At 42.5% G+C, this 18681-nt stretch overlaps 1 protein-coding gene across 1 annotated transcript in view; it reads right to left on the bottom strand.

Annotated features, from left to right (window-relative positions):
• klf7b (Kruppel-like factor 7b) overlaps window positions 1-18681 on the bottom strand; it is a 69729-nt gene that overhangs the window by 6760 nt on the left and 44288 nt on the right. Inside the window, exons 2-3 of the mRNA XM_055031660.1 lie at window positions 15278-15920; window positions 3179-3302 (exon numbers count right to left, since the gene is read on the bottom strand). Coding sequence (XP_054887635.1) covers window positions 3179-3302; window positions 15278-15920 — 767 coding nt within the window. The remainder of the gene's footprint in view (window positions 1-3178; window positions 3303-15277; window positions 15921-18681) is intronic.

Genomic DNA, 18681 nt, shown 5'->3' on the forward strand with positions numbered 1-18681 from the left:
GCTGCCTATGTGATATTATTATGAAGACACGAGACAATTACACCAGAAAGCTTCACAAGTAGACTTTGATAATGTGTAAAATAGACTTCATTGAATATCTAAGGAGATGAATTTACGTCACAAAGCAAAAATGAAAACTTCTCCGAAGTTTGAGGGAAAAAAGTCGGCTGTAATCTGTGCTAATCCGTCTCTTCTCATCCACATCGAATGGAATCAGCCGAGGTGGTCGGAGAATTTGACAAAGATCCCTCCTGAGTATGTTTCTCTGAAAGGACGGATGTTCGGGCTTCCAGAGGAACCCGATGACCCCATGACCTGATCAGGCTCACTCTGCATGCAGGTGAATTCATCTCCCAGTGGAAATGCTGGGATGTTTTAGTTCAGAGAACAGTGGAAGCCCAACATTTTCAGAACGTTTACGTTTTGAAGTTGAACGACTTAAATGCGTATTTGAAGTATTGATTAAAGCCAAAATCTATGGCATCGAACAAGCCGTTTTTACCATAAAACTGTGTGTATATATTAAGTCATGCAACGCAAAATGACTTTGCATTTCTTTTTTCTTTTTTTTCCTTTTTCTTCTTCCCAAATAGGATCTAACGCAGCCCCAGCTCCCAGCCTGGATTAGACGCTTCCAGCAGGTTTCTTTGGGGGTTTACGTGTTAAAACCAAAACTAGAGGGAGCCCACAACAGCCAATTACACTCTCTCTCGGGTGAAAGTTGGTGTGTGTGAAATAAATTGGGAGGCAGCGCAGGCACACACACGCATACACACGCGCGGAGTGGGAGTGCATGTTCAAGTGGAGCTGGCATCTGGTGCCACTCAATTAGCTGCGACCTGCTTGCCAATAGCCTGAATCCATTTAACAAGGGCATGAGTAACCACACATGGACACAGGCGCACGCGCACGCACACACCTCCAACCTTGAGGAGCAAAAGCTAAAACAGTGACAATGTGACTCACAAACACGGCTTTGGCGTAGCAATCTTTCAGTCTGTCTTTGGTTCAAGAAAACAAGAAGAAAAGAGAGCAGCTTGGGCTTTGTTTTCCTTCGAATTGGACCGGACGCCAGTCAGTGCAACAAACAAATTGATTCAGGATCGATTGGGAAAGCACAGTCTTGAAAGTCAATACATCTGTAGTCGATTTCCGTGCGCAGACCTGCCTCACACCCACGACTTTCTCTCTCTCCCTTTCGCAATATAAATCTGCTAAGAACTAACTTCATTTAGAGTAATAGCATTCCTTATCATTAAATTGACTACACCATGAGCTGTAGTGTGGACTATTTATCACTCTTCACGATAAAAATCTCCCCTCCGCGCTGCGAAAGGCGCGCAGCCTCTCTTAAGAAAACGCTCGCAATTCGAAACAACTGATTTGCAATATTTTGTTTATGATTTAAAGAAAAAATAAATAAAAACTTGATCTGTCTTGTGCGTTAAAAAAAAGAAAGAAAAAAAAAGGCAAAGTAGAAATTTGTTATGGATCATTACAATCCCCGAGCGCCACATGTGATGCCTGTAGATTGAGGCTGGATGAAAAATGTTCTTTTATTTATCATTTGTCAAAGAAGCTGTCTGGTTCCCTGCTGCTTTGAATGCATTAAAAAACAATGTTCACAGGCAGCTTCTACAGAGAGAAAGGCTGTCGTACAGCGATATGACAGCAAACTGTTCCCATCATTCTTCCACTATAACAAACAGAAGCGAAATAAAATGAGAAACTTAATTTGGAGGCTCAGTTGAGCTACTTCAAATGTCAGCTTGCACATGTTTTGCTGCGGGTTAAGTGATGCGGCTGTTTAATTGTTGCTGCAAAACGGGAGAAAGCGGATGATGCTCCTTCTGAAAACGCAGACAGGCGGTGTCATTTTCCCCAACACAAACCAAACATAACTGTAGTTGGCAGAAAGCAGAACTTAGAAACGGTTTAAAAGTTGATTTTGAGTCGAAATAAAATCTTGGTAATTAAGTAAAGACTGAAATTTGATATGTTTTGGTCAGATCGGTTCGAGAGCCTTGGTGAAAAACAAGGAGTTGAGGTCAGGTCTGCAGCATTCTAACACAGAAATTAGTTTTCAGTGTAGCTCTAGCTGCATCTTTAAGGTTGTTGTCATTCCCACAGCATGATGCGGCACCGCTGTGTCTCACAATGGGAGTTGTGTGCAAAGGGTGATGTACAGTGTTAGTTCTCTAAAAAATATAGACTTTACACCAGCAAGTTAGGTTGTCCAGATTTATGGAGTCTGTAAATAATGTTTGTCCTTTTGGAAACGTTCTCCCACCTGAGCTGTGCGGCTGACCATCTTAGCCCCCGGCTGCTTGTCTGAGTTGTGATTTCTTTGCTCAGTCTGTCAGCTGAGGTAGATAACTTAGGGGATCTCTTGGTAGTTCTATAACTGAGGAATCTGCTTTTTAATTTTTAATAACCAGTTTAACTCTTATAGTTCATTGTGATTAAGGGTGCACCGATTCTAGTTTTCCGGCCAATTACTGATCTATAAAAAATCCTGACCTGCCGATTCTGATTTTGGCTGAAACCTTTTTTTTTTTTTTTCTAAAACTAAACGCAGCAAGAAAGTTGATGAGTTGCCAACAGTGAGATGACTATTGTTAACTGCCAACATATAGACCTGACCTGGTGGGGAGGTCTTTAGAAGAAGACGCTTCCTTCTGACAGAAACGTCAACAAAAACAGAGTAGTGTCAGGTTTTAGCAGTTGTAGGATTTCTCTTTCGTCTTTGGTAAAATGCCATGAGCCACCTCTCCCGCTAGCGTTACACTCTCACCTTCGATTTGGTTGTATTTACCCAGAATGCCCTGCGCTATAGCATACGTCCTGCTTGGCATTCACATATGCAGTCGAACCGCACCGGAGTTCGATTAAAGCAGAGGAAAAGGAGCTCCTTCCACTTCCCAATCAAATTCTACTTGTGTTGCCCTTCACAAAAAAATCCCACATAAACACATTAAAGTGTCAGTTTCTAAAGTGACAAAGTGTAAAATGGATACAAGCGCCGTCGGGAGGACGGAGAAGGGTCTCAAATTGGCCCACTGTGCCTCTGGTAGTAGGACAAACATTGATCCTTGTTACCTTAAGACATCCTACAAATGCAAACGGCGCTGTGCTGCTTGGTGGTAATCTGTGTGAATGAAAGGAAGTGAGTGTTTACCTGTCGCAGTGGTTGCACTTGAATGGCTTCGCTCCGGTGTGTTTGCGGTAGTGTCGCGTCAGCTCGTCGCTGCGGGCAAAGCGCCACTCGCAGCCCTCCCATGAGCACTTATAGGGCTTCTCACCTGACAGCGAGGAAAGGGAGAAAAAGAGCAGAAGGTGTCACATTTTATTACAATTTCTACATCTAATTTCACACACGTCTAAACTACAGCTGTTCACTAATATGCAGGTTACCACCCCTAGGTTTTTCTCCAAACACACACACACACCCCAAAACACGCACACACACACACACACACACACACACACGCACCCCCCCCACACACACACACACACACACACACACACACACATTGCTACCCAGCCCAGGGGCGGCCAAGCAGAGCAGTTTTACACAACAGCCATTTTAATGAGCCAACACACTCAATTAGCTGTAAATGAAGTCTTTCAGCACTGCAGCATGTTAATTCATAATCCCAAATTCACCCTGAAATGAATCTCGTTTTGTTCCCTTTATTACCACACCTCCGCCCATCCATGCACAAGCACACACGCATGCAGAGGAGTGAGCTGGTAGTGGAGGGAGTGTGTGTGCGTGTGTGTGTGTGTGTGAGGTGGGGGGCTGAAATGTAAATGAAGTTTCATCCTCCGGTTCACCAGATGGGAGAAGAGATGGTCTATTGTTCTCAGCCTGTAGTTATCTCACCATGATAGAAAGCCTTCCAGCTGTGTGTGTGTGTGTGTGTTTGTGTGTCTTTGCATGTGTGTGTGTGTGTGGCATGAAGGAGCAGGCTGTCTTCAGATGGGACCTGATGATGCATCTCTGTGTGCAGCATTTTCTCCTGCGTTGTGCAAAGTGTTGGGTCAGATGAGGTAGCAGTTAATCTGAACTCCAACTCAGAAACTAATAACGCAAACAAAAAGTGAGGAGAAGAAATATAATTCAGTTTCACTCCTGTGATTAAAAAACCAACAACCCAAAAAACAATTGTGATATTAAATATAATAATTCTAAACATAATTTAATAGCTTTCAGGAAGGTCAAAAATATTGGTACAATTTCTTTTGGCTTCAACTAACTGGACTGTGATTTATCGAAAAGGACACTGAAACACATTTGGACAAAATTAAATCATTTTAAATTGACAAAAGTCATAATAGACAAAAAATCTACTGAAGGAAAATTGTTTTTGAAATCTGTCTCCACACAATTATTAAAATAATAGAAAACATAATAATAAAACAGGCCTGGACAAAAGTGGTAAATGTCACTTTTGACTGCTGTCTCATTAAGATTTCAGAGTGAAACCTATTTCTTTCCCAGTCTAATGCAATAGGATGTATTTATTTTAAAATTTCTAGGCCATCAGTCGTGTAAAAGTGCTAATATTTTGAGGCTAATTCACCCCTTTAGTGGATCAGACTCCATTTCATATGCAGTAATTTTCCCCTTGCTCACTTGTGTTTCTGTCCTGTAAACAAACTATTTTTCAAACAATTACTTAAACCATGTGCATACATTCATCTTTTCACTGCATCTATGCAAATGTCCCAAAAATGGCTTAAAACCTGCATATAATTAAATTCAAACTATTTCATTTTCCGGTATATTACTATTATTCAAAAAAAATCTTGTATAACACTGTTTGTCTATTAATTTAGACTTCTAACTCCTTTTTTTTGGCCACTTAAACTCCCACGAAACCAAAATGAATCTAAATGAGTCGAAAAGCCTTATTTTCTAACGGCAGGCAATTAGTAGCAGAGTGTCGAAAATTACTTTAAATAGTCGGTTGTTAAAGCGGGAACAAAATGTCCTTCGGAGCCACGAATTGATGCATGGTCAGAACAAAAAGGTGAGCGACTGAAAAAGTTGAAAAAAAAAATCGAAACTGCGAGAGAACAAAAAGGCAAAAGGGAAAATTACCAAGCTTGTATATGTAAATAGATAGACAAATAAATAAATAAATAAATATAAATGCCGCAAACTGTTTGTTTGACTTGTGAATGTTGAATCGATCTGAGCAAAGAAGATGCGAAGATATATTCAAAGATTGCATTTTTAAATCAAGGAGGAGCATGCAGAAGGCAGATGAGAAAAAGTTTACCACTTTTTCACCCACTGCCGAACTAAATGACAAACAAACAAAAAATGCTTCCCTCAAATACAATATGTAAAGTTGGATCACAAAATAATATTTTTAAGTCCAACGGTCTTCAACTTCCTTTAAATTCAATGGAAGTCACAAAACGTGACTCACGAGAGCCGAGTACTCTTGGCTCAAATGTATTTCCATACAAAGGCACTACCTTATTGTCGAACAACAAATGATCATTTAAATGAACTATATTTGAAATATTGACCAAAAAAAAAGCCATAACCTGACAGACCCTCGATTTTTCTGGCTGCGGTTACTGTAATCGGGGCCTTAATGATTCCTAATGGGCAGTGATATGGCAGCTTAGTTCAGTTAGCCAGATGTCCCACCAGCCCGGCTTCTCCTTTCACAGCACACATCAATCCTCTTAAGAAGACAAACATGCACACATTCACAGCTGAGTGGAGCTAATGTGGTCTGAAGCATTAGGAAACATGTTGAAAAGCCAAACATTCGCAATAAAAAAGCTTTTTGCCCACAAGTGATCCAGTTGTTAAATGGAGCTGTGGCTTTTTTGTTTTTTTTCTGCCCCCGCATTAAAGGCAGAATGGAAATAAAAGCTGTCATCGCTCGCTAAAGGACTCTGTTCCCTGCAGAACATTAGCTCGATTTGCAACACGACGTGGTGTGGAGTCTGATGTTATTATCAGAGATTAGAGATTAGTGACCAGGTTTTAACCTCTGATTTGATGAGTCTTTCATCTGCCGACTTTAGCGTTCCAGCCTTCTTACTCAGCACTTATTTATTCACATAAAGAGCAAACGTAACATCCCACAGTGTATAAGAGATGTCACTGCTAACAGGATTATTATTTGATTGTGAATCAGATAAAATGATTTAGTGCTTGATATTTTGAACAGTTTATCGTGTTATGCTAGCAGTTAGCTTGATTGGGGCAGCTAGCATCCCTAAAACTGTAGCCTGTGTTATTATATTAATGTAAACCAAAAATGAAATGATTCAGTGGATGGTATTTTTGAACAGTTTTGCATGTTGTGCTCGAAAACATGATACAGGTAGCCCCGATCAAGCTAGCAATTAGCTTGATCGGGGTATGTGGCGTCCCTTAAACTGTAGCATGTGAGGATTCTGTAGCCGTAATTTAGCTCAGATTTACAAAAAGCTGCCAACTTTTCCAAACTCAAAATAAACTTAAATGATACATTAGCTGTGTTGTACTGCAATCAGCCTTCCTGTTACCATTTTAAAGTCTAGCTCTCTGCTGAACTGAACTGCAGAAATATCCCATCATGTCTGAAAGTAGTTTTTTTAAGTGGATTCTTCCCTTTAAGCCTTTCTCTGCTGCCAGCAATGTCATTTTTCAGTTCCACACAGGAGCTGAAAGTCACTAACTTTTAGTACACCTCACTGAGTAATTGTCTCCACACGTAGGGTTATTGTTAGTTTGACCTCGCTTAAATATTTTTCATTCAACAATCAGAAAAAAGGATTTTTTTAAAGTTTTTTTGACCGGCTGAACACCTGAAAATGGTTTCAGTCGCCACCCAGATTTAGTTTCCTCTCTTAGCCACCATTACAGAAATAAATCAGGCCGCTAGAAACTTTGCTGTTGCCAGGATTATCCGTTAAATGCCTAAAAAAAATGGAAGAAACACAAAGTAATACTCTAAACAATCAACTTCTATTGTTTTGACGCAGTGGAACAAGATATTAAGGAAACAAAGAGTGGAAAAGAAAAAGAAAAAGGAAAGTACCAGACCATAACCTCTTCATTTCACTGTAACAGGAAAAGGAAACTACCTGTCAACTCTGAACTGCTTTAGTAAACTGTAGCGCCACTGATTCCACATTCAAACCATCAGGATAGACGACCGAAAAAACTACACCTGCCCTTCTCTTCAGCGTCGACAGCAAGGTGATGCAACGAAGCGTAAAATATGATGTTGAACAGGAACACCGCACTGTGATTGATTGCCCCTTTTTCTTCCCTTTATTTCCCCACAGTTTGCCTGCTTCTTTGATCGGAGACGACTTTTATCCGCAGACACAACACGACTGCGGTTGCTCTCCGACTAAATTATCTCCGCATCACGAGCTGCACTCGCCTGGATTTCCATATTCAAATTCTCATGCAGTCTGCAGCCGACTTCAACAGCCGGGATCCGGGTTTTTATTGCCGCCTTACTGCGCTCTTTAGGTGACAGGTGATTCCTGTGACACCGCTTTCATTTCGGCTGGTGTTGTGTGAATATGGATTTTGAATAAAATATTCTGTATTATTGGGTCGTAGGGAGAGGAACATCTAATTAGTCCCAGGTACGGCGGCAGCATCCCACTGCTGTCCGTATTTCGTTATGATACGCCTCGAATATCTCGGGTTAAATCACTTTTACAGAGACGTACAGTCATGAAGTGATGAAGGGAAACTCAGTTTATGTATCTTATGTGTGGTTTATGCTGCAAAGATATATTTAAAAGCGTTTGGAGTACGCTTGGATTGGTTTCTGGTTAATCATCCATCTTTATGTTAATAGGTCCATTCGAATTGCTTGTGAAACTATTCCTGCTGTTTAAAGTTCCTTTAAAGAGAAACTAATAAAAGGCCCAGGAGCATTCCTGCTTTCCTACCTTGTATGGCCAAAAGAAGAGAAAATTCCTCAAACTTTTTGCCTTGTGAAACAACAAGAACCACACTGAGTCACCCAAGAAGTACGGAAAAGATGGCAATAAAAAGAAAAAGTGGATGTTGCAAGAGTTATGGTGTCTCTCGGTAAAATAAACAGCCTGAGGCAGGGCGCTACCAAAGCCGACATCAACGCTAATTAGCCAGCCAACCTGAACTTGCTGCACCCCCAGCATTGTTGTACAAAGAAAGGAGAGAAAAAATATACATTTCTAATTTTAGATTTGTGTCTCATCTCAAGTTAATTTACCTCGAAACATCTATGGATCAATAGAAATAAAAAAAAAAACAGTCCCATGAATCTACTTTTATATATCAATACACAGAAACTGATATAACTGTGGACACAAAGATATTGTCATAGCAATAAATATAGAGATCAAAGATACCTATTTACATACCTGATCAAATAGGTATTCTTGAATCTTGATCACATGGAGCCAACTTATTTTTGCTTTAATGCCTTGATTGATATTTCAAAAGCAACACAGTTGACCACTCCATGGCTGCCTTAGCAAGATCTTTAAATCCTTAAGATGAACTCAAAATGCCAAAGTCACTACCACCGCCGACTTTAACTGGACAAATTAAAAAGCTTTTTTCGTATGGGTGGATAGAATAAGACAAAACACTGTATAAACAGACACCCCGTCCAGTGGCAGGGCCTCCCATCACTGGATCCGACGCTTGGTGACGTAGGACTTGGAGTTCTTTGGTTCATGGAAACCCATTGCGTGTCAACGCGCTGTTCTCCACTGAACTGCAAGGTCTACCAGTTTGGGAGGCCTGTAGCTACCAGCTATCAGTTCTTGTCATTCTCATTTGCTTCCATTTTCTTAGTAGATCTCTACTAGTTTTACTATGCAGGATTTCACAGAGGCACAGACAGCATCCTGTTGTAGTGCCATGCTGAAATTCATTGAGCGACTCATTCATCTCCAGTTGTTTGTATCCTGGATTTATTCAAATTCAATTGACACGCTTTGCTGTGAAAAACATGTAAAATGAAAATAAAATAAAAAAATCCAATGTTTCTGTTAGGACCACATTGGACCTGCAAAAGTCCAAAAAGCAAATTATGCGAGACTCATCAACAAACCTAATATGGCTATTTGAAACAACTTGTGTGTTTTCTGAAAAACTCACGTCGTTTATCCAAACAAGAGGAGACGCCGGAAACTTAAATATCGTTCTAATTCCTCGTCCCACTGTGCATGGTCCTGAACAGGAGATGAACATGCCGTTAGGTCTCAAGTCAGTAGAGTCACTATTCGCTTTAAGTGCTGGAACATTATAATGACTTTATATAAACAATGGAGGTCCTTCTTGTGGTTGAAAAAGGTCGTCTCCAACTTCCTGTAAGGACACAGAAATCTGTACTGCCCTACGTTTTGTTTTGAGGGGAGCGTAATCCTTTGCCACGTCTGTGAAAAAACGCTGTAATCTGTGATTCTACAACAGATTACTTCAAGCCCTGTGAGGAACTGCAGCAAAATCCTCCATGTTCAGCACTTACAGATGTAAGTGTGAGTCCTCCTACTCACTCCAGAAAGTCCTCTCCTCTCTAAGAACTGATATATTCAACCTACAATACCAAACCACTTGGCAGCTTATCCTCTCCGAGAAATACTCCACCATTAACCTACATGTGTGCGTGTGATAAAGGGAACGTGAGTTGGGGGGTTGCGAGGGGCGCAGGTGCCAGACAGGCGGACGTTTCACACCCCGTCTTCAGTAATTGGCCAGAGAACCTCATCTTCCTTCAATAGGAGCCCTCTCAAACACACACCGTGAAGACACACACACACACACACACTGTTAGAGGAATGAAGCAAGGCCAGTCTGGGCCTAACGCCACAGCAACCATGACGGCAGCCAATTATAGCACGGCAAGGCAGGGATGCATGATAAAGTCACCTAGCAACTGAGAGAAAGAGAGGAGAGGAGGGGGGGAGGCTGAGAGACAGAGAGACAGATTAACAGGCACGGACAATCCACCAGCCACCAACCAATTATGGAGGAGTGTGAGGCAGTTGCTTGGCAACCTAAACTAAATAAGCAATTGGAAGAGCGATGGAAGTACAAGGGGGGTGGAGGAGGATTCAGGTGTTGGGGGAGGTCAGCAAGGTGTTACCCCGACTCCACATGAGGCTGCAAGGGTCCCTGCTGCAGGTGGGAGAAGGGGAAGGGGGTTAAGCGGAGTTATCACAACAGCGTTTCAACCTGTGAGCCACATGCCTCAGGATCAGGGTTTACGTCAGCAGCAGCTAAATACACTGAAATGCTTTTAGGGTTAGAGCTAAAAAAAAAACAAAACAAAACACTGAAGTCTGCAGCGTCTAAAATCATATAAAATGTCTCTTTTTATGACAACATGTACATTTTTGTTTGTAGATCTGACTAAATTTCTGAAACACTTGGCTGTTAAACGTGAGCACTGTTTCCGTCAAAATGAAGAATTGCAACCATCTCTTCAGTGACTGTGATTTACTTTTTCATGTCAGCTCATGGAAAGTCGTTGGGTTCAGTTATTATTGCTGTTCGCCACAGTTTCCATGCTTGGAAGATCAAGACCTCTTTGCCGCTAACCAAGACATGAAGCTCCCAGCATCTACAGCTCCGAAACATTGATTTCTGAACTCTTCCTGAGTGAAAACATTAGTATTGTTGTTTCTTTGCATTATTTGAGGTCTGAAAGCGCTGCATGTTTTTCATCATTCTGTCCACTTCTCATTTTCTGCTAATAAATACTCAATTTTTGCTTGGAATTTTAGTGATGTGTTGTCAGTAGTTCATAGTGAAAAAGAAAAATGTTCATTTTGCTCAAACACATACGTATAAAAAGTCAACATCGAAGAAACTGATAATTGGTCTCATTTTTTTTCCAGAGCTGGATTGTGAAACACAAAAGTATCGCTGTTTGACAGCATTCAGAGAACTCAGTCCAGTTTAGATACAAAAAAAAAGGAAAAAAATGAGTAAAATGACAGATTCATCCACTGAAAACACTGCACCAGTTGTTTAGCACGGCAGTGGCAGCATCATGTCGTAATGCCGTTTTGCTGGCCGTGGAAATGGCACCAAGCAGAAAGATGTAGTAAGAGAAGAACCGCAAAAATAAACATAAATAAGCTCAAATAATAATACAGACAGCTGGAAACTTACTGGATGCTCCAGGAGAACTTCGACCTCCAGAATTTATACATTTTATCACCACAACCACAACTTTATTTGGATTTTAAATTAATTAATTGTAAAGTGGGAGGAAAAGCATTCAAGTAGATGGATATTGGAGTTGATGAGGTGCTTGGAAAGAAAAAAAAATATTTTCACCAATATGTGTTTTTCCCCCCCCACTATGATGCCTTTTGTTGGTCTATCTCAACAAAACACACAGAAATTTGCTGTTCCAACGTCATAAAATGTGGATAGAAAATTGAGAGACGTGGCCACTCACCTAAACGTGAGAGAGAATCTTCCTGATCACAGTCAAATTAATTCGATCAAGCCTCAACTAGCAGGAGAGCATTTAAAGCCGGACGACATCAAGCCGCCACCAAATCTATAGTGCGCGGGCAATCCGTTCTGCTGATAAACAGGATTCTTTCTGGGCTGCTGCACATTTGTGTCAGAGGAGGTGCCAACTCACATCTACAACTTCTGACAGACTCTGACAACTCTTTCCAACACAGCTCCTCACGTCTGCAATCTCGGATGCCAAGTATTTAGTTAAGTGTATCTTTTTTCTTTTTTTTTTGGACTGCTCCTCGAGTAACAAGGATATGATTAATAGGCTTCCACCGCTTTTAGAGATCCAACCTTATCCAAGAGAGCAGAGGGAGAAGGGGAGAGAGAGACAGTGGAAAAAAAAAAAAAAACACCCAAAACTTGGCTTTGGCTCAGAGCATCACTAATTGGATACTTCAGAGATTTACCGAATTAATTTCTACCTCTATTAAAGTTGCATTAATGTTACAACTTGGCTGTAATGAAGATCCACGTGTAGGAAAAAAGAAACGTTTGCGTCACCGCTGCGTCTCGGAGAAACGGCGCGACGCTCAGTCACTGACAGGCGGGTAACATAATGACGCCTCCAATGGCCTCCGGTGGGTTACAGTAAGAGCAGTGAGGCTGCGCAGGCTTTCTGCAGCTGCTCCTCCCTGTAGGCTCTGCAACGCTAATCCCTGTCTACATGTATGTTCAATGATTTATGGTCATAATAACCCAAAAAGAGGATTAAGCTAATTAAACCGCAGCTCTGTGCTTGTAATGAACACATCGGGAGGGAATACAACACCCCGCATTTATACCACACACACACGCGCACACACACACCCACACACACACACACTGAGAGGAAGAGAGAGCTGCAGTGTCTTTAGGGTGTCTGCTTTTTATTTTCCCCAGCAAATGACTGCCTTTAAAAGCTAATCGTCGGTTAGCATGACTCGACAGCTGAATCATCTGATTACAGATACTGCAGGCGGCAGTCATGCTTCCAGATGACTAGTAGCTCCATTCTGGATTAATATAATGGAGCTACAGAGGCTGGTTTTTTTTTCCCCCTCTTCTCTCCCCAGGTCCTCCAGGTGCAACCATGGGAGTGGAAAACCAGACCTGAAGCCATGCCGTGGTTTTAGGGGTCGCATAAGCATGTAACACGCTGGATTAATGATGCCAAGGTTGCTAGTATTAATCCAGCGCATGTCTGCAGGCTGTGTGCTGTGAACCTGGGGAGACTGCTAACACTGGATGATGACAACTGGAGGACATGAAATGCATTAGACGCCGTAAATTGATGGTGCAGTTAAAGCTAAAGTTGAATAATGCTGGCTTTGGGCTGTGTGTGTGTGTGTGTGTGTGTGGGTGTGTGTGTGTGTGTGTGTGTGGGCGCCTGGGAATCATGCGGCTGATCTGTGATGGGCTCAGGCTAAAAGATCAGAGTGGAAAACAGACCAGTGGGTAGCTGAGAACCAGCATGTTACTGGTTAACAGTGCAGTAAACAAACAAAGAAAAGAAAAACAGGCAGAAGTGTAGATACACTCGTTTTCAGCAAGAGTGTCATAAATGTTTGGGTTTTCAAGGATGCTTTTTTTTTCAATGCCGGATGACTTGAATTTGTTGTAGATTTTCTCAAATGAAAAAAAAAAGAGGCTTCAATACATTTATGTACGTCAATATTTGGATAAATGCCTCTCAGCAAGTCGCAGTAAATTTTTTTCCCTGCTGCCCACACTGGTGTTGGAGCCGTTTCAGAATCTTGAATTGCAGCTTCGCCCATTCCACGACCAGTTTATAGTTGTGTGTTTGGAGCCACTGTCCAAAACTAAGCATCACTGATGGTTGAGAAGTGAATGAAACAGCATCAGCAAAGACATGTGGTCACAAATTCTCTGCATGATTTGTGCGAGGAATTTGACAGCAGCAACACAAATATCTGGTCCGATTGCAAACTGCTAAGAGGATTATATCTATTATCATTCCACGCCAAACAAGAACAGTTCAAATGCTTTAATAAAAGACACTGTCGAGTGTATGTAAGCCTCTGACCAACACCATATATGGAGAAGCAATTTTGAAAAGCCTCCTTTTAGGACTCAGACATGGACTTTAACCAAAACAATCCACATACTGGATGCCTTTTGTTTTAAATGGCTGACAATGAAAGCTTCATTTCTCCAGAAGCTCCCGAACTTCAAAATGAACGAACTCCCTGAAAACGCAAAACATTTTGGAGCGGTCCTGAATCTGACGGAAGACCTGCGGACAGAGTTGAGGTTCGGGCTCCTTCAAACCTCGGAGACATGAGGAGTAAGATCACCATAACGCCAACAAAGACTATGACTCTGATTACTGAGAAAGACAAACTCTTTTCATTATGAAAACTTCAAAAGATTCAGGTTTCCTGTTAAAATCTATTTCTATTTTCCACGTTGCGTTATCTACTGAGGAACCATTACCTTTATTTCTGTTCTTTTACTTTGAGTTATCCCCCTCCGTCACCTCTCTTGTGCGTCTTTCTTGTACCAGAGCTCCTCTCCTCTCTTAGGAGGCGGTGGCTTCCTGCCCTGCACACATTAGCCCTGTCTGTGCTCTGTCTGAGGGTCACTGAGGGGGCAGCAGCAGCAGCACGTCAGAGTCACTCCAACACGGCTGATTTGGTACAGTCGTTTAGTGCCAGTATATCAATCATCAGGTAATTACTGACGCCTCACCGTTTGACCCTGTAGCTGCCGTATTAAAATGGAGATAAATACTCCTGGAGGATCATGTGAGAAGAAGCGTGATCTAAATCTCTGTAAGAGGCTCAAACATCTGGTGGTTTTTTGGGGTTTTTTTTTCCTCCCCTCTCTTCCATGGATTTATCCCGCGGTCCCAACACTGGGATGGATTTAAGTTTGCCTGCAGTACAGAGCAAACAGAGGGGCAAGCACGTTCACGAAGTGACCACTGGGTCGCACGGACATCACCGCCTCGTCTCGATGAAGCCATCGTCTCTGTCTGCTGTGGTCCGTTTTGAAAGTTTTCACGTCTGTGGAAAATGTTTATCAAGGAGAACGAGGCCAGACGGCAGATGTTTGACTTGTGCACCATGGGAACAACAATCACCAGTCGCTTTATTAGGTTTATTACATTGTTTACAAGTTGGGCTCCCTGTTAATTCCTCTGGGAAGAGGTCCACCAAGGTGTGGCAACCATTTCCCAGAGATTTTGATCAATTTGGACTTGGCCTCTCGCCGTTGCTGCAAGCCAACAGCGAGACCCTTTCATTTCAAAATATCCCAAAAGAGTTCTATGAACTTCCGATCCAGTGACTGTGGAGAAGCGTGAACTCACTGAAAAAAAGTTTGAGATGCTTCGAGTTTTGTGAAATAGTCCCTCAACCAGCAGAAAGTAGCTATCAGAAGTCAGGTCATTTGAGGTCACAGAGGCAGGGTTTATGAACATCGACAACGCTCTGGTGTTTAAATGACGCTCAACAATAACAAAAAAACATCACACCATTACACCAACACCAAGTCATGTTAACAGCTCTAAATGCTTTGAGCTGTTAACATGTGATGGACAAACTCTCTATTTGAGGAACGAATCAAGCAGAACAAATACAAATTTCCAAACATTTACCAAAATCTTTTAAAGACTTTTTAAGAAAAACTGGCTAAAATAAGCCTCTAACGGTCAATAGGAACAAATGTAGGCATAGGAAATAAAACTCGTAGTAAGTGTTAATAAAAACTGCAGAATAATTATCAGCTTCTTTAGGACGTTTAAGAAAACATGCAGCCTTTCACCTGTGTGGGTCCTCTGATGTGCCTTCAGATGGGAGCTCTTGGTGTAAACCTTCCTGCAGCCATTGAACTGGCACCTGTGGACTCTCTTCTTGTTCTCAGGAATATCTCCTCCCAGACTTCCACCGCCTCCCTGCTCGCCGTCACTCAGCGCTCCTCCTCGGCTCGGCGGGGAAGGCAACGCACGTGCCGCCACCACCTTGGTCGCCCCTAGTCCCACCTTCTTCGCCACCAGCTTGAGCGTTAGCGTGCCATCTGCCGTGGCGGTCAGCGTCTGTGTGGGCTTAAAGAGGTGCCGGCCGAGCTCCGGCGAAGACGGCGGCGTCAGGGACGTGACGGCGGCGCTGAGCTGTGCGGCGCTGACTCCTCCGAGGACCTGGTCCTTCGTGTCGGTTCCGGCTGCCGCCTGAGCCTTGTTGGGACTGGGCACCTGAAGGATTTTGGCCTGAACCTTGGGGAGGGTTACGAGTAACGGCGGTGGGCTCGGCTGGTCGGGGAGGCTGGGCAGGAGCGGGTCCATCAGGTCCTCATCGCTGTCGCCGCCTTGCATGAAGGCCGGTGTTAGGAGACAGTCCAACTCCTCGTCGAAGAGCTCCGAGAGTCTCTTGGGCTCCGTCTGTAGATACCGCTCCAACTCTAGGCATGTCTGCAAGGAAAGGGGGACACCAAAGTCAAAACCACATTTTTCTTAATCTGCTCTCCCGTTTTCATTCAACTTCATTCAGACTCAACAGGGTTTCACACAAATCCCCACAACTGGTCAGGCAGCTGAACGTTGGGTGAAAGGCCCAGAGACTTTCCAACCAAACGTCCACCTGAACCTGAATCCACACGACCTTTCACATTATGATAACAGTTTCCAAAAGTCAAGGAAGCCTCGCCTCACACAATCTCTCCACACATCTGTATACTCACTGCTCTCCCAGTCTAATTTAACTCGGATATCGGCTGTAGGCGTTCTATTTCTCTGCAGCTGCTGACCATGTCACCTGGCACACGGCAGTCCTGCGAGAGGAGGGATTTATTCTGTGATTGATTGCCGCTGCCTGGACAAGCTCTCTGGAGCCCTGAACTGTGGAGGCCTTGCCTGTTTCCCTCTGCTCAGCCAAATCAACCAGCCGTGGAAGTTATATGGAGAGATAGAGGAAGTGAGGTGACAGATGAAGACACAGAATAATAAGAAGAAAAGAAAAGCAAAGAAAGAGAAGGAGATAATGAGAAAAAATAAATAAATATGAGAGTCTACAAGAACTTCTTTTTTTGTTTTTTTGTTTTTTCCTGCTACACATGATTGGAGCAGAATCATCACAGTTGCTGGTCTACTGGCCCCCCGAGCGCCTTTCATCAAGGGCACCTGAGTCATTACCTCAAGGAATCGGAGCCAGGAAACCTTCCAGTGACTAACTCAATCTTACAACCCCAAGCCTGCGTTTGCCTCTCGAGGCTTAAAATGTTGTTGTTGTTGTTTTTTTTTTGTATTTTGTGCCGTCAGTCGACAGCGCTCCCGAGTTGTACAAGGAACTGTTTGTTTCTGCTTTGATTTTTATTGTGTTTCATTGTCGACATCTACAGCCAATCCCAGTGTTTGACTCTGGCAAAAACGGCTTTCTGCCTATGGCCACAGGGCCCAGGCGGAGCCACGGGGCCAAAAAGAAACAGAACAACAACAAAAAAAATAGTTATTGGGCAGTAGCAACTGTATTGGACTTTCCATTGCTAATACACTACATATGTGGCATCCGGCGTAATTACTGAAAGAAAAAATTATGTAAATATTCATATTAATTCATACCACGGCGACGTCTGATTCATAGCTTATGATTCAATCTGATTACTCCACACTGAGATGAGAGAAATCGACATATTCAACTAACATGTGACCAGTGGTATTTTAATTCTCAGTGTTTTTTGATAAGATGCATCGTTGTTTTGTTTTCAAAATTTGCTAGTAACATATTTGTGTCTGCCAGGAGACACAATTATTTAATACACCAAGTTTAAGAGATGGAGGTAAAGCTTACAGAGATGTTTCACACAGAGCTAACCTGATTCTTATCTTATGGTATAATAATAATAATAATAATAATAATAATAATAATAATAATAATAATAATAATAGATCTGATCGTAATTGGAGGCAATGGAAGCAAAAACAATGATTGCAGGGAAATGAGTTCATTTTCATAAACTCATGCACCCACCACATAAGAAACGAGTGCAGACATTGTCCGCACCTTTCAGTATTTTTACTTGCATCCCATTCAATGTACCTCAGTAACATCACTCCAACAATTTCATATTATACTGTGCTTAATACAGATAAAAATGTGCTATCAGAAATAAAGACTGCTGCAAGCTAGGTGACGGCAACAATCCCCAGAATCCATGCGCCGCCATCAACCTCTCATGAGGCTTTCAGCAAATCCCGCCAAAAATGTATCCAAAAGGTCGATGTTCTTTTCGATTCAATTGTTTTCATCCCCATCCTAAGGCCTGTTCTCCTCCTCGGTTCACGTTGATAAATTCTAAATCAGCCGAAGTATCTTAAGCTTTCTACCGCTAACGTAGAGCACGACGGATTATGTGCAGCTGCAGGAACAGACAGACGTGCAAACCCACAAGTCAGAGTCTGCTGTACTTTTGTTTTTGACCAGCACACTCTGAGTGATATTTATATGTTTTTAGTGACATTTCTAGATGTAGTTGGACGTTCCTGCAGGTCATTCAGCCATCCAGTTTATAAAGTTAGCTCGGTGCCAAACTTTGCTCAAATGCTGTACTGTTTTTTTGTTGTTGTTTTTTTCCCACACTGTAAATTATTATTATTTTTTATTGAACACATTGAAGGGAAATTCTGATCACACAGCTGCAGTTATTTTCTGAAAGGCTTCCCTATCCGTTGTATCAAGTGGCATCGCCGGTTAACTCTTTTGTTTTCTTACCCCTGGAGAACAATAAGTTTCATTTTGTTATTAGCTCATATTAGTCTAACATTTCTCAGTTGTTCCTCTATTTCTTGGGTCAAACGATCCACATCGCTGTCAACTCAGCACTTTCCCGAAGCCCCGAGTCTCTGCTTGTGTCCGGCCGCTCACCACTTCCTTCTTTGTGCCCTCTTGGAAAGAGAACCTCGTCTTTGGCCGAAGGCCGTTGGCAGCCGAGGGTTTTTACACGGATGCCCGTGGCTCACCATGCACGGCTCGTTCAAACAGCTGCCACACCAACGTTTTTCCTGCGTTTTCTCCGCGGCCGCGTGGCTCCGTCTATTCAGCTTTGCAGCTTTGCTGGGCCGTGTCGATGAGACAAAACCAACATATTTCATGTTCACGTCTGTCGACTGACGATAAGCTGTTTCCTTTTTCCCCTCCCCTTTCTCCTCATTTCTTAAGGATGCTCATTTGCATATG

This window comes from Poeciliopsis prolifica, unplaced genomic scaffold (assembly GCF_027474105.1).
Source record: "Poeciliopsis prolifica strain line A6 unplaced genomic scaffold, Auburn_PproV2 SCAFFOLD007, whole genome shotgun sequence".
Classification (NCBI taxonomy): domain Eukaryota; kingdom Metazoa; phylum Chordata; class Actinopteri; order Cyprinodontiformes; family Poeciliidae; genus Poeciliopsis; species Poeciliopsis prolifica.